This window comes from Centrocercus urophasianus, unplaced genomic scaffold, assembly GCF_019232065.1.
Source record: "Centrocercus urophasianus isolate 14NV4802_14NV808 unplaced genomic scaffold, USGS_Curo_1.0 seq_1032, whole genome shotgun sequence".
Taxonomy (NCBI): Eukaryota; Metazoa; Chordata; class Aves; order Galliformes; family Phasianidae; genus Centrocercus; species Centrocercus urophasianus.
Window position 1 is genome coordinate 5,144 of NW_024884179.1, and position 14,795 is coordinate 19,938.

The 14,795-nt window shown below is 44.0% G+C and overlaps 1 protein-coding gene across 1 annotated transcript; it reads right to left on the bottom strand.

The window, feature by feature from the left end:
* Positions 1 to 296: 296 nt before the first annotated feature.
* On the bottom strand, positions 297 to 6,897 carry LOC122167241 (GDNF-inducible zinc finger protein 1-like). Its single transcript, XM_042831700.1, has 4 exons — positions 6,826 to 6,897; positions 5,037 to 6,341; positions 2,626 to 3,564; positions 297 to 387 (listed from the first exon to the last, which is right to left on the bottom strand). Exons 2-4 carry the CDS (start codon positions 6,338 to 6,340, stop codon positions 297 to 299), a joined length of 2,334 nt encoding a protein of 777 aa, XP_042687634.1. The 5' UTR covers position 6,341; positions 6,826 to 6,897.
* Positions 6,898 to 14,795: the final 7,898 nt, after the last annotated feature.

Below are 14,795 nucleotides of genomic sequence, written 5' to 3' on the forward strand. Positions count from 1 at the left end.
CCTTCGTGGCATGTCACTTCCTGTTCATACAAATTAGTAGGAATATATCACTAAAAAGCTCTTTCGGGGCCAAAATGCCAGTTGCTAGTCTGTCAGAAACCTACTGCTATTGTTAATCCAATTAGCTAGTCATCCTCCACATACAAAAAGAAAACAAAATTCCCTACAACTATATAGGCACCATAGGTTTTATTCGTTCCTCTGCCAACACCGTTTGTTACCCAACAGCGATCCTCACTCTCCATGATATTTCTCATTTTAAAACATCCACTGACTGTCCCTGTACTCCTAAGTTCTTACTTTGGCATCCTAAGGAGCTTGTACTCTCCCAGTGAGACAAACTCCTTTAAACCCTTCTTTTCACTCATTCCAATTACACTGTCTCTCCTACACATGAAACACAATTGATAGTCTTTACCAATCCTTACTAGTAAGGAAAAGTAACCCCTACGTGCTTGCCTTGTCCTTTCTACTCTCAGACACACTGTTACACTACATCACACTTCAGTTACTTTTGTTCTCAGCGCAGTCCAGCTCCTCCTGTTCTTCCCCTCCAAGTTCAACTCACACTCTGTCAGCACACAGACAATCTAAACTAAGCACTCCATTACAAAGATAGACCTGGAAGCTTTTATGTCAGTAATTCTCCTGTAAATCCTACTCACTTTCTGCTTAGCTTTTTTCTATATGTGACACCGGTTGTTTACCAATAGGGATTCGTATGTTAGCTTAAGAACCATTACATTAATTTAGCAAAAGCAATCTATGAGGGACAGCTCTAACACTTGCCATTTCAACTTCAGTAGGTGAATAGTTTTGTTTGCCCCAGTAATTCTGCACTGGGGGCATAACAGAACATTTTTATCTTCTGCCTCCATTATTTTGCCTCACAAGAAGCACGGGAGTCCCAGTAGAATACTTCCACCTTTTGCACCCAGCAGGCGCAAGGACATCTTTGTCAGATTCCACTTATGTGGCTTTCAAAGTTGCTCACTAGGGTCAAATAAGCAATGGAAATTTCCCAAATTGGGGAAAAGCAGCTGATAGTCCAACGTCTCAGTAGTGAAGCTGATGGTGGAAAATGAGAAAGAAGTAGGTGGGCACTGGACTGCCCTAGATACCACTGAGCATGCCCAAAGGGACACGAGCATATCTTAATAATGAGTCCTTGAAAAAGAGTATGGATGCTGCTGTACTGCACGTGTCTGAACTGTTCAAATGTAGAACCTGAGCTCTGAGGAGGCACACTTCAGATCACATCGAGCTAAGCGGTTATTTAAGGGCTATGCCTGTTAAAACCTGTGGACAGGAATGTCTGCCTGTAGATCTGGTTGCCATTTCAGCATTACTGCATCGTTCTCATTTCAGTTTTTACCAGTATAACTGACATCAGCACTGTATGTACATTCTGTCAGCTGAAGGAACGCAATATTTTCCCAAGCATTTCAATGATTTTCTGAGCACTCAAAGGTTTCTTGCCTGACTGTTTTGCTCTCTTGGTTTCTATGCAGCTGCGCTGTGACCTGGGAAAGCAGAGAAGTGCTGAATGCCTCCCTATACCTATAACATAAAAGCAACTCAAGCCATTCCTATTTGTCTCCTCAATTGTTAAATGACTAGAACAATCCCAGCACTGAACAGCAATCTTCAAAACGATTTCTGGCTTGGGAATAGATCCTGTGTTAGCAAAGGGCAGGCACCACTATGGAACATGCAATTGTTCTGTAGGTTTAAGAGCAACAGTGTAGGCTGTTAGCAGCTAGTTGGTTTCACAGCTTGGAAACATTCCTGGACATACTTAACTTACTTGGGTAGTACAGCCTATGCCTATAGCTACTAACGTAATCCTACAGTGCAAGTTAAAAAACAAATGTAAACCCTTCAAATAAACAGAATAAAAAATCACTTTGCAATTAATTGCATCTTGCTTTTCTCATCTCATGGATCAGAAAGACTGCATGAGGAGAAATTATTTTGTGTAATAACAGCTCTAGCTAGAAAGTACCACCCCAAAAGCTTTCCTAACCTACAGATGAGTAAAATTTTCCACAGAAAGATGACCTTGCATTTTGTAAACAGCGTGGTTCTTTTTTGTTTTTAATTAAGAGGAAGCCTGATTAGCAACTAAGCATCTGCCGCAGCCCTGACATGAGAAGGTCTCACTGGTCCTGACAAGGACCTCTCTCTTCTGAGATCTGCTGCCACTCTAAAGACCCAGAGGCCCCATTTCACCTCAGCAGCACTGCTCAGCCTCTGCCTAACCTACATCAGAACAGCACTGGCCTGCAGCTCAGCCACAGCCCCACACATGCACTCCAGGGATCCAGACCCCAACTCAGCGACTGGCTTGAAGTCTGTTTCAAATGACTAGATTTGCTTGTAAGTTTGGACACAGCACCTGTTTCAAAATCCCGACCAAAATTTATGCAATGACCAGCTGCAGACAAAGCCTTTACACAGAAGAATTAATCACAGATACCACGTATCACATCATATCCCAGCACTGCTGTCATAAAGACACCAAGGGAGAATGACTCAGAACTGAGAGGTGAGAAGAATAAGAAGTGCTGAAGTACATGGGGCACGCGGGAAACGATAATGGGAGAAGCAGCACCATAAACTGACCTGGTATGGATCTTAAGCTGTGATGGCTGAGCAAATTTGGAATGACAAATGCCACATTCATAAGGTTTTTCTCCTGTATGCGTCCGCATGTGAAACACTAACGCTGTTTGGGAGCTGAGGATCTTCCCACAGACAGAGCAGAGAGGGCGTTTCACTCTGCCTTCGTGCTTCCGCACATAATGCGTCCTCACATCTCTCTTTCTTTTAAAAGTAGCACTGCAAAGGCTGCAGGCAAACTGCCTTTCGTCAGTGTGGACGCATGCTCGGTGCTCCTTCCAGCTGTTGTAACTAGCAAACGACTTGCTGCAGATGTCACACTGGTAGACTTTACCAGGCAAGCACTGATGGATATCTCTGCAGTGATCCACATACTTTTTCCGGGAAACAAACTGCTCGTTACACTCATTGCATCTTATTACATAGGCTGATTTCTTATTCGTCTCACTTTTATTTACCTTCTTTATTTTAAATTCTTCAGCTGATTCACGTTCTTCAGCACCTTTTTCATTGGAGCACTCATCATCCTCATCATCTTCCTCAGTAAAGGCTTCATCGTTAACTCTAGTAGCTTCGACATCTGAATACTCTGCTTCATAATCTCCCTCTTCCTCTCCCTTCACACTCTTCCCACCTTCAGCTTCATTCCCTTCTTCACTCAGCGTTTCCATTCCTCTTTGAGCTTCCGTATGTTTCTCCTTCTGTTCTTCTTGCAGTTCACTACAGTCTGCCTGTGTAACAGCTGGCCTTGCAGGCTCTTCCTCCCGACTTGCAGACTCTTTGTGCATTGCATCCTTCTCTAGCACAGCCTCTGGCATCCCATCCCATATCTCCCTGTCACTATCTTTGTCACAGCTTGCTGCATTTGGTCTGTGAGTAGGTGGAATTACCATCCAGTAGACTGGCATAAGTTTCCTCTCTCGCCCAGATTCATGGACTTTTCTGTTAAAACAAACAAACATGGGGAACAACTTTAATAGGTTCAACTGCTTCAGTTCAGGCATGTTTATCTTAGAGGAGCTGTTTCCTTTTAGCTGTTCTTCACACCATTTAGAGAACACACAGCATAATTAGAGTGCCAAATGGGAATTTTGCATGGAGCTAGACCAGGCAGTTAAAGAAAACTAAAATATCTGAGCCCATCAAGGACAGTCTCTGAAGTATACATATTTGTCACCTGGCTACAACCAAAACACAGACTGTATATTTTCCACCAAAACAACAGTGGACAGTGTAAGAAATGAAGGACTCAAACCAAGGAAAATACAGATTAAATATATGAAAAACAAAACAGAGCCCCTTGCAAGTCATCTATTGCAACTGTTAATTCTCCTTATCGCTAGTCAGGGTGTGGAAAATGAACTGCAAAGGTTTTAAAAGCAAATCAGACACACATCTGCCAGAAATAACATCAGTACAGCAGAGAGAAACTTAAAGCACGTGAATGCACTGAATAGCTTTTACAGGCCCCTTATGGACTTGGCTTACAAACACAGAAACGTGAGAATTAACAGATGCATTTTCTTACTCAAACACAGCTCAACGTCCTCCTGATGGACCTTTGATTATTTAAAAACCAATAAATAACAAGCCCAGGTTCTAACAGCCCTCCTGCCTTGGAGAAGAGCAGGCCCTATGGCCAGTTTCCCTGCAATCACGATTCAACACGAGTTAGCAGAAAGCGTGCCCACAATGAAAGAGTCTACCAATCCTAGCCTACAGCTAAAATGCTAATATGTTTAAACACAACATTTTTCTTCTCAGAGATTAATGCACTTAATCTGCATTACCCTCAGTACTAAACATAATCCAAAATATTAAGCACAGTGCCAACTCAGATGTCCTCTGAAAAGCATGGGGCAGAAGTGCAGAAGAACAACACAGAACAACTTCCAATATTTTATATGTCTGCAGTTACCTGGTATAGCTACTGCCCTTTCCCTGCTTTCTCCATTTCACCACATTTTTAATTGACTTGATGGTATTTTTATATAATTTAGCACTCTAAATCTTCCTTTGGAGTGAATTATTAGTATCAGCACTTATTGGATATATTACTAAGAATCAGGAAAGCACTGACGTATATTTCAAGAAAGAGGAAAGATATTTTCACATGCATTTCAAACAGATGCCGATTCTTTTGGGATTCCAATTTTAATATCAAAATCTGAGGCTTCTGCAAAAGACCTCTTTGATTCAACAGGAAATGCTTGCCTGAATTCCCAGTTTGGGAAACCTCAATCCAGACTCAGAATTTGATGAAGTAACCTGAAAAAAATCTGTACAGATTTCAACACCCGCCAGATCAAGCCCAAGGAATTCTCCAAGTGAAGCTTTTAGGACTTCAGAAATGCTTCCACCCTGCTGCTCACAAACAAGTGAGAGCTCATACACACAAACACAGAATGCTGTACCTCACATGAGTCTTGTAAGCAGACCTCTGAGCAAAGCTGGCAGGGCAGCGCTCGCATTTATAAGGTTTCTCTCCCGTGTGTGTTCGGATGTGGACCGTCAGGCCACACTTGGAGCTGATGAGCTTGTCGCAGTACGGGCATGCCTGCGGGTCCCTCTGCTTCTCGTGCACCCTCTGGATATGATCATTTCTGTCCTTCTGATGCTTGAACCTCTTGTCACAAAACATGCAAGAGAAGCCCTGTTCAGCGCTATGAACAGTGAGGCAATGCTGCCTCAGGTTCTGGTGGCTGGAGAAGAGCTGCTTGCACATGTTACAGCTGTACTTGACAGACAGATTAACACCATGCTTGAGCTCCATGTGCATCTGGTACTGCTTGATAACATGGAATGATTCACTGCACTTCTCACATGCAATCTCTGGCAAGACTTCCGCCACATGCTGCAGTGATCTCTTACGTTTGGTTTTACTGCTAAGATCAGAAATCAAACTGTTTCCACCTTCCCACTGCTCAGACAGCATATCCCTAACTACTACGCAGGCTTCCTTTGACCCAGTCTGACTCACGGGAGAGTGAGCATTCCTCTGCTCCAGACCAATGACATCCATGCCAAGTCCGCCTCTGTTATCTGTTCTGTCACATTTAGGTAGCTTTGCTGTACTAGATTTTTCTTGTGGAAAAGCACTGCCCTCTTGCTCCAGATTTGCTGGTTGGCCTTCAATGAGTTCACAACCAGCCAGCAACTTGTTATGCTTTTGCCTCTCCCAGAGCTTCCTCTGCATGGGTACTGCCACCACTTGGGAACAGCTACTCAGTTTGCAGTCCTCTTGCTGGATGCGAGGCCACTGTTGCACACCATTTTCACACAGCTGATCTTTCAGATGGAGGCTCAAATCTAAACCCTTCTTTCCCTCTGCTCTCACTTCTTCACAAATGTCAAGCAAGTCCTTGCACTCAAGCCTTTCTGCTATTTCTTTCATTCGTTGCAGTTTTCCTGCTTCAATCTCCACTTCTGCAGTATAGATGAATTCCAGAAAGGAGGTGAACTCTTCTGTGTAAATGTCTTGCAGAGTCACTGTGCAATTCTTGGTGTCCAGCATCTCATCATGCAGGAAAAGCCCCTTAAAATAATTGCTGGAAGCTGCCAAGACAGCTTTGTGAACCAGAAACTCCTCTTGAATTCCTAGATGTTGCGTGTGCACTGTCACGTCACAGAGATGACCGAACTGGTACAGAGAATGCAGTGCCCTCAGGAGATTAGGAGCTGCAACCTTGGACTTCATTAGAATTTTCTTCTTCTCCATCCTGCCAGAAAAAGAGACAGATGTTTGAATGCTTGTTCTTCCACGAATTACCTCTTCATTCACATACAACATTAGTCACTTACATAAAAAGCTCAGTGGAGTGCTGTGTCCCAATTCCCAATTTACAAGATGTACTAAATGCCTCAAGGTTACTTCTGTCAGTGCAACTGTCATCAGCAAACACAGATTATGGTTTATTGCGGTCACAGATGAAGATTTACTCTCTAGGATAATCCTTCAGAGCCAATATTCTGGAGTGCAGATGGTAACAGTAACAAAATGCGAGTAACATAATAACGTGACACTTCATATAAGCACTTTTCAACATCAGAGGTCACAGCAATTCACAGTAAAAATAAGCAACCTTCCCCATGTCTGTTGTATCAATGGGGGAATCAAAGTACAGCAGGTCACTTCCAGTTGTTTCCAGGCTGGTGTTAAAGCAAAGCCTGTATTTTGGCAACCCCACACCAGGCTCTACTCACTGTGACAGGCAGCTCCTCGTCCAAAGCAGGGCAGAAATGTCTGGACCTCAATCAATTTTGTTTCTGTTTCGCTCCCCTCCACATAAGCAATCAGACCTGGCGGTTAAAAAAGAGAATTAGAAAGCTTATATTGTACTCAGGCACTTAAAGAAATGCAGAAAACGTACAGGGACAAATTATGTATCTGGAAATGTATACTTTTCTTCTTCCTCTGAGGAGGCAGCAGTATTTTATTTGGAAAATATTTCCAAACAGCCTGCTCCTTCTCTGTCATCAAACAGCGAGGTCAGAAGTTTTCTGACATCTTGATGATTTCGCAAAGAACAATTTGCACTTTCCCATCAGCTCAAGGGACAGATGCCACGCATCATTACAGTAAACCACATGCCTGAGAGCACTGTGGCTTTCCTATCTCAACCATTATACGACACCTATAACTCTGCAACAAGAAGTCTCATTTACCCTCGCCCATAAAGCACAGCAACGTTGCTGACACCCGGACTGAAACCTTTAGATGCTCCTATAATATGTGATCTGATACAATCTGATATTCTAAGCTTATATTCCTGATACAATAGAGTTTCTAAATGCCTGTTATTTAGCACATTTGCAACAGATCTGTCACCAAGGGAAGAACCTTAGGCCAAAATAAACAGACAAAGTAGCTTGCTATTGCTGAAAGACTCTGCTTAGGGTTGGCTTGCTGTGCTTGCTTTCACTCCTCATCTGAATTATGTTTGACATTACATTAAATACATCCCTGGCAGATATAAGCTGTCTGATTAAGAAGACAAATGTGTCTTCAACATACAGCACTAGGAAGTTGAATACAGTACAAAGCCTAGAGAGAACAGCTTTGAATAGCAAGCTTAAGAGATAGCTTTGAGAACACTCTTCCTATTACAAGCTGCAGCAAGCACTGCAGAGGATAATCATCTTCTAATCTGTAAGGCGTGCTTCATAACTTGTGACATCCCAAATAACAGTTTAAGAACTGCATTTACAGGTTTCAGGTGCCATTAAGAGTCACAGGAACGTGTATTGTAACGTTCAAGGAAACAAGGGGGATTTCTACGAGACACTAAATGTCTGTAATACCTCAATATCTGTCTCAGGAGTTTGATCCTGAGTCCTCCCTCCTATGAGCTTTTGTTGAGAAATCCCACCCAAATGAGTGGGACTGCTTGGGATCTCAGCCTTCCTGCTCAGCTGCTGCAGAACTTCCCACCTCCCCTGTCTGCCAGTTCAAAGATGTTTACTCAAAGAAAACAAACAAACATTATTAAAAGACAAATACTTTGGAGAAGCAGCCAAAAGAATGAGTAAAGACAAAACAGGTGCTGAAAGAGACCACTGAAACTGGAAGTTGTGGAGGGATGCACAACATAGCATCAACTACATTATATCAGAAAAGGACTACTTATATCCAGATTCCTCCAAACATCTAATTAACACTTTCTCTGTCTTATGAATGCTGAACAGTGAGGACAGTCTTAGTGAATGCATTCAGCACTGTTTTGCACCCTGTGTTGACCACGATTTTTGCAACCTGCTGAAATACTATTGCTACTACTAAATATTTACCCTGCAAAAGGAACAAGGAGTGCTTGCAAGCTGCAGGAAGAAACGCAGATCCAGAGGCTAATGCCTATACTTAGACCACAAAGTCACAAGAACTACCATCTAATCTGTTCCCTGACTTGCCCTTCTCAGTGTTTTCCAGTACATCATTCCTCACGTCCGAGCAGAGCTGACAGTACTGAGAAGCTCAGTGATCAGTAAAGCTTAAGGAAATCAATGAGCAGAGCATGTGCTAATTTTCTCCTCCTCCTTTTTAAGATCCCCATCTGAGATAAATTCTCAGTACAAGCTCACATGTGAACTCAGCTAACACTTAGATCTGATACAGAGCCAAACAGAGAGGTTTGTTCCAACATGATCTCGTCAGTTCATCTGGTTCTAGATTAAATCAGGCTGGGAACTGTTCACTGAAATGTCTTTCTAATGAAAAAAATACCACAAATAAATCAATTCTCACCTTTTTGCTTCTTCAGAAGAAAACGAGACTGCTTTTTGTTACTGCTTGGACAGGAAACTTAACTTGAGTTTTCTCAAGCAGTGTTGAATAATTTGTTTTCTCACATTTTACTTTCATGAGATGAGATAAGAATGTCACTGCAACTGTATTGAAACACTGTCTAAGTTGCTTTCTTATTATTTTTTCTTTTCCTGAAAACTTGACAGTAGAGAGTTTTTAAACATGTTGCTTTCCTTTGTGTGGTAAGAAAGCCTCTACTGTTTATATGTCATTAAAGCTTATTGACAAGAGAATATTTACGAGGCATTCCCACCCAAAGCAATAAGAACAAGGGTGACAGAACTGTGGTAAATCATTCCCTTATTTAATCAAAGGGAGAGATGCATTTTATGCATTTTGAGTTAATGTTGACTTGAAATAACAGCCAGCAATCAAATAGAAAAAATAATGGTAACGTAATTATTAATGCAAGGCTTAATCTGGTCCCTCCACATACAAACACAAGACATCTCAGTATTCATAATCCTAATTTTGGCTCCTAGCCACATCACTAAAGCAAGCTTCCCCAATCCCTTTTGCTTTAGCCAGCCCAAATCTCAGAACAATTGGCACTTCTCTTTCCTGCAGAACTTATATGCCTTATGTATGTAACCTTAACCCTGCAGAGTGGCAGAACACAAAACTGCTCCTGGCTCACGAAACCAGCAGCAAAAACGAGGAGGCAAAAGAAGCTAACAGCCCTAATGAATATCATCCTGCTTTACCTTGGAGCTACTTCTGAGATCAGGCAGCAAGTTGCTAGCTTCAGACACTGACTTCTGGGAACTCAAAGAATTTGGATGGATGCAAGACTTCCAGAAAATTAGACTAGAAGAACCACTGCAAAAGCCAAAGCATATTTCTCTTTAATCACAGTACCTAATAATGCCGTTAGAATAAGTCCAGCTGTTTTCAAAATCAAAGCCTAGTAATGGCTTCTAATCCACAAGAAGAGATCAGTGTTTTTTTCCGTGCCCCTCTTCTTTTTAATGTTACAATGATGCATTCAACAGTATCTCCCTAATTAAATTCATAACTTCTTTATGAATTAAATGAAATTAAAGGAAAACTGCGCCAGTAAGAGCAACAGTAAATGTTTCTAAAACAGAATTGTTTCTTGGCTTTCACTGTTTACCTCTACTTGGAGATTTTTATGGGCCAGGGCCTTAACTGATGTGATACTGTACAGCTCATCAGAAGTGAAGACAGTAACAGCATCCCCATCTGTCTGGGGACAAAGAATACAAGAAAGGTCTAAAGGCACAATTTTCGATAAGCATGCCACTCAATTTATTTCATGCTCTGTTTTTTGCAAAGTACACATAATCTTCAGTTGCTTGAGTCTCCCCAGGTCTTTTAAATGAAATCCTAAATTTCTAATTAGGGAAGAGAAACTTATTCCCTAACTTATCTTGCCAGGGAGGGATCCTTTACAATCTTGACAGCTGCTTGCATATAGGAACCCCTTTACCTACTGACAGAAGAAAAGGAGACCTCCTCTGACCAGCTGCTCTTCGCAGAAGCTGTCCAAATACCTCTGTAAAGTGCTGGTACAGCATGAGAGCATAGGTTTACTCCTGAATGCCTTGTCTAAAACTTTCCCGAGTAAGATGAAGGTGGGTAGACTTTTTGTCTTCCCCTCCCCCAATCCCCCATCAAGTCAGACAGCATTTTGAGAGTGACTGTGATGATAAAATGTGAATGACAGGAAGATAATTAACTACCGTAAGAGAAAAAGAACATGAAGAGGGCATAAATAAGTGCTGGAATTACTCACCTGCATTAACCACCTGGAAAATCAAGTTTATTCACACAAATTCCCACACCGGGTCTAGCAAGCTGTCAGAGCAGCGACAACACCCACACCACACCTGTCACAGCCAGAAATCAATTCAAATCGCTCTTTCTGTGAGAAAATCGAGGCCACCCACCCAGGCCGTAGGGCTGGGACACCTCGGGACATATCAAGCTTCGCCGCGGCGCCCAGGCCTCGCCTCCGCCACGCTCCCTCACGAGGCGTCGAGCCCGGCCCGCGGCCCAGCCAGCTCCGGGCCCTCCCTCGCGGCAATCCCCGGCGGGCCGCGCGTCCAATTGCCCTCACCGACCCCTAGGTCCCGGCCTGGCTCGCCGCAGCCTTTACCCTACCGTGCCCCACGCGAGGGTCGCGGCTGCCGCGCTGCTCTCGCACCGCCTCTGGGAGAAACCACCTTCCCCCCGCTGTTTCGCCGCAATGGTCCTGCCCGCCTGCCCGAAAGCAACATGGCCGCCCTCGGCTTCGTCCCCGCAGCCGCTCAGCCTTTCCGCCATCTTGAGTGAGGGAAGCGGCATGTCAGGAGCGGGCGGCCATCTTGGGCGCGGGGGTTTGCCCGCTACTGCTCGCTTTCGAGGCCCGTTTTTGGATTTGTGAGGGAAAGGGCTGCTGGGCGGGGAGAGGGAAGCTTGGAAGAATAACGAAAACGAAACCAAGCCAGGCTTCCTGGGTGAAGAACCCGTGCTGCAGGCTCAGTTGCCCACTGAGGAGAGGCACGGCGGCCCTCCTGCATGCCTGCAGCCCCCAGGCCAGCCCTGTCCTATGTCCAGAGCTGCTTGCCTGCAGCCATGTTACCCAGAGAGGGGTTTTTGTTGTTCTGCAGCCAGGCTGCTTCAGGAGAGGCATATAGATGATTTCTCTTGCTAGGGGGAGACAAGAGGGAGGAAATGCACAGCTGTAAGATGTTTTCTGACCCTCAAAAAGAAAATCTCAGATCTCAGCGCAGTGCGTTTGTGCAAGTTGTGTGAAAACACTTTTTTTTTCCCATGAGAAAGCGAGCTGGATTTGCTGATATCTTCCAGAAGATCGGGTTGCAGGGCCTCAGTTCTGCAAACAGATCCAAGCTGGAAGCCAGGATTTTGTTTGCCTGTGTCTGGGGCTTTACTGTCTCTCTGCATTGCCAGGCTGGATGACAATAAAATTAACAGCTTCTGTGGGGACTTTGTTTTTCTAACAATTCATATATGTCTTCTCTAGGAAGAGCTGGTTGAAAAAATGCATAAATGTAAGAAGCTTTTGCTCAACTCCTTTCAAAACACGGAAAAAAACATCCAGTTGACTTAAAACCACTCTGTTTTCCTATCTGCAAAATGAAGTATTTCACAGTTCTTGCTCAAAATACATCCCAAAGACTTGCATCTGCCATTGAAATCTGTTAGTGCCAGAACCATTAAACAGAGAAACCACCTGAAACTGAAAACTGGTGCCTAAGAGAAGGTCTTTGTGGTTGATTTTGAAATGGCCCATGGGCTTGCAAAGGGCACTGGGTTGCCTGATGCTGTCTGGGCACCAGCAGGGCTGGAAGACCCATCTATGCATCTCATTGAGTTATAGAGAACACAGCCTTAGATGGGCTGCAGAAGATGCCAAGTTAACGTGTCTTTGTCAAGTAGTTCTGTGCCCTAAGAATTTCTGTTTTTACTCAGAAATCTCAAATAAGATGTAGTTAAATTGCTCATGTTGCCAATGGCTCCTCACATTGTTGTTCCTAAGAATCAATAAATGTCTTACCTCATGATGTAGCTTTCTCCAACAGCTAGATCCAGCCCTCCACATCTCTCATTATGGATACTGGTTGATTACATCTAGTGATTAGATTTATAGTGATCATACGTCCAATTTAAGGGCATAAGCTTTTGTTGGGTAAACCTGCTCTTCGGAGGGGACTTACATCTCCTGCAGCCACTGTTCCTGCAGCACAAGACTGCTTCTTGTCTGTAACCCAACGTGGTTAGCTGGAAAGGCACTCCACAAGCTGTCCTTTATCATGTGAATTGGTTTTAAACAGCTGATGGATGTGACAGGTTCACTCTGTGGGCTGCCAACTACTTAAAACACACAGGTCTTTTTCCCAGTACAAATCGCAGATAAATTCCTCGTGGAAACTATTAAGTTAGCTCAAGTGGAAGTTTTAATCTTTAGCTTGCAAGAATGTTGGACGGTGATTGTAATTCCTAGAAGTAAAACAAATTCTGCAATTTATGATCTTGCTATGAGGCCAGCATCACTGGGACTTATCATGCTGTTTGCCTTTATTTTCTGTGCTTCTATTACACAAATTTGAACCTGGATCCTGGAATTAGCAGGCTACTGGCCAAATATTAGAAAACATCCACACAGTTATGTGGCAACAAGACTACTGTCGGAAAGAGAGAATAAAAATATTTAGAATAAAAATAACCGGGGGAAATTCAACTGACTTAGGCTTGTGTAGGCCAAGAGGCAAGTCTTGTCTGATGGATTTCCCACTGAGGAGCGTGCGCTTCCACTGCGAATTTGGTTTTCATCACTGATTATTTTGTTTGTATTCGGAGAATGTTTCTATTGTCAAGATACAGCTCTCGGAGCAGAAAGAATGAGCAGCAATATGAGTGATCCATGCTAAAATGTCAGGATAATATTCCTGTATCTTAGCACAGGGGAATGGTGTTTGCTTTTACTTTATCTGAAACCTGGTCTGTTCAACAGTTCTCACCCAGAGGAGTTGGGAGGGAAGATGAAGTGCCAGACTCCTGTCCAATTTAGTCTTGCTTTCACAAGACTTGAGTGAATTGCTGCAAAGAGTTGGCAGCGCTGTTGTATGGGGTCATGCTGCATGTCAATCCTTGTGGGTCCCCTTTGGAGGAATGCTCCAAACATTGCTTTTGCATACTGAGGGCCTTCAGGAAGCAGGGCAGGCTGGATTTCCTGCTGCCAGTAGTGTATTTCTGAGGTCAGAGAAGAGGAACTTGGCTCTCCACGTGTCCTGGGTGCTCAGATGCACTTTGAGTGTTGTTCATGAGTTACTGCATGGCTTCTTAGGGCAGAATATCAAGCCCTGTCTCCCTCATCTCTAAGAAGTATCCTAATTTCTGGAGGGAAAGAGAGAGGGCGAGTGGCTTATTTGCTCTCTCTCTAAATCAGGAACTCTTTTCTGAGCGTTTCAACGGGAGGGATGAAACCATCTGAGAGTTGGGAGGGAGGTGTCTGAATCCTCTCAGGCTGAGGAACGTGCTGAACCCAAGAGCCCTGTGCATGGAATGACTGATCTCAATGCAGGGGTGCTGCAATACAGCAGGGCACAACTCATGTCATCCTCTCAGCCAGAATACTGCGAAGTCCAGAAGAGAGCCTCAGCCTGGGAAGCCAGATTTTATCTATTTCCTTTGCCTGGGTGTGAATGCCTTGGGCTTTGATCATGGTGAATAAGACCAGGAAAAGAGGAAACGTTGGGAACCAGATCTGACCCAAGATTTTCTGCCAGCCATGTCACTCCACTGTGAATGCCAGTCCTGCTTTTGGGCACCGAGGTCTTTGATAAGAAAAGTGAGGAATGGAAATGCAGTGCTCCAAATCCCAGGCTAATTGCTGACCTGTTCCTTCCTCTCTGAAGCCCACAGGAAAGCTCCTGTACCCAAGAGTAAGCGCACGAAGGGAAACAGGCTCCTGACACAGGGAGAACTGCTGGAATGGTTATGCAAAGTGATTCCTGGAATCTGGGGCTTGCGTAAAGCCTCCCAGAAAACATCTGTTCTTACAGCTCTTCCAAAGAAGACCTGTTGTAAAAGCTGTGCTTGAGTATAGCTTACGCTGGGGCACATTTGGAGAAGCCCCAAACCGTGCCCTGGCAATGCAAGACAAAACCTCACTGCACCTCTCCTCTGGGCAGCAATCCTTTCCTTGTGGCTCCGCCAGAGGATGCTGCAGACTTCAGGAAGAGTCCTGCAGCGCAGCTTGTCGTTCACAGCATTCTGAAATGCACAACTGGTCTCTCACTGATACAGTCCCAGCCTCCTGGAATGCAAGATGAAAGGACTGCAATGCCCAGGCCATCCGAAGTTAACCCTGCGGCTTGCTGGGGCTCAACCCCTTTGCAAGCAGGGA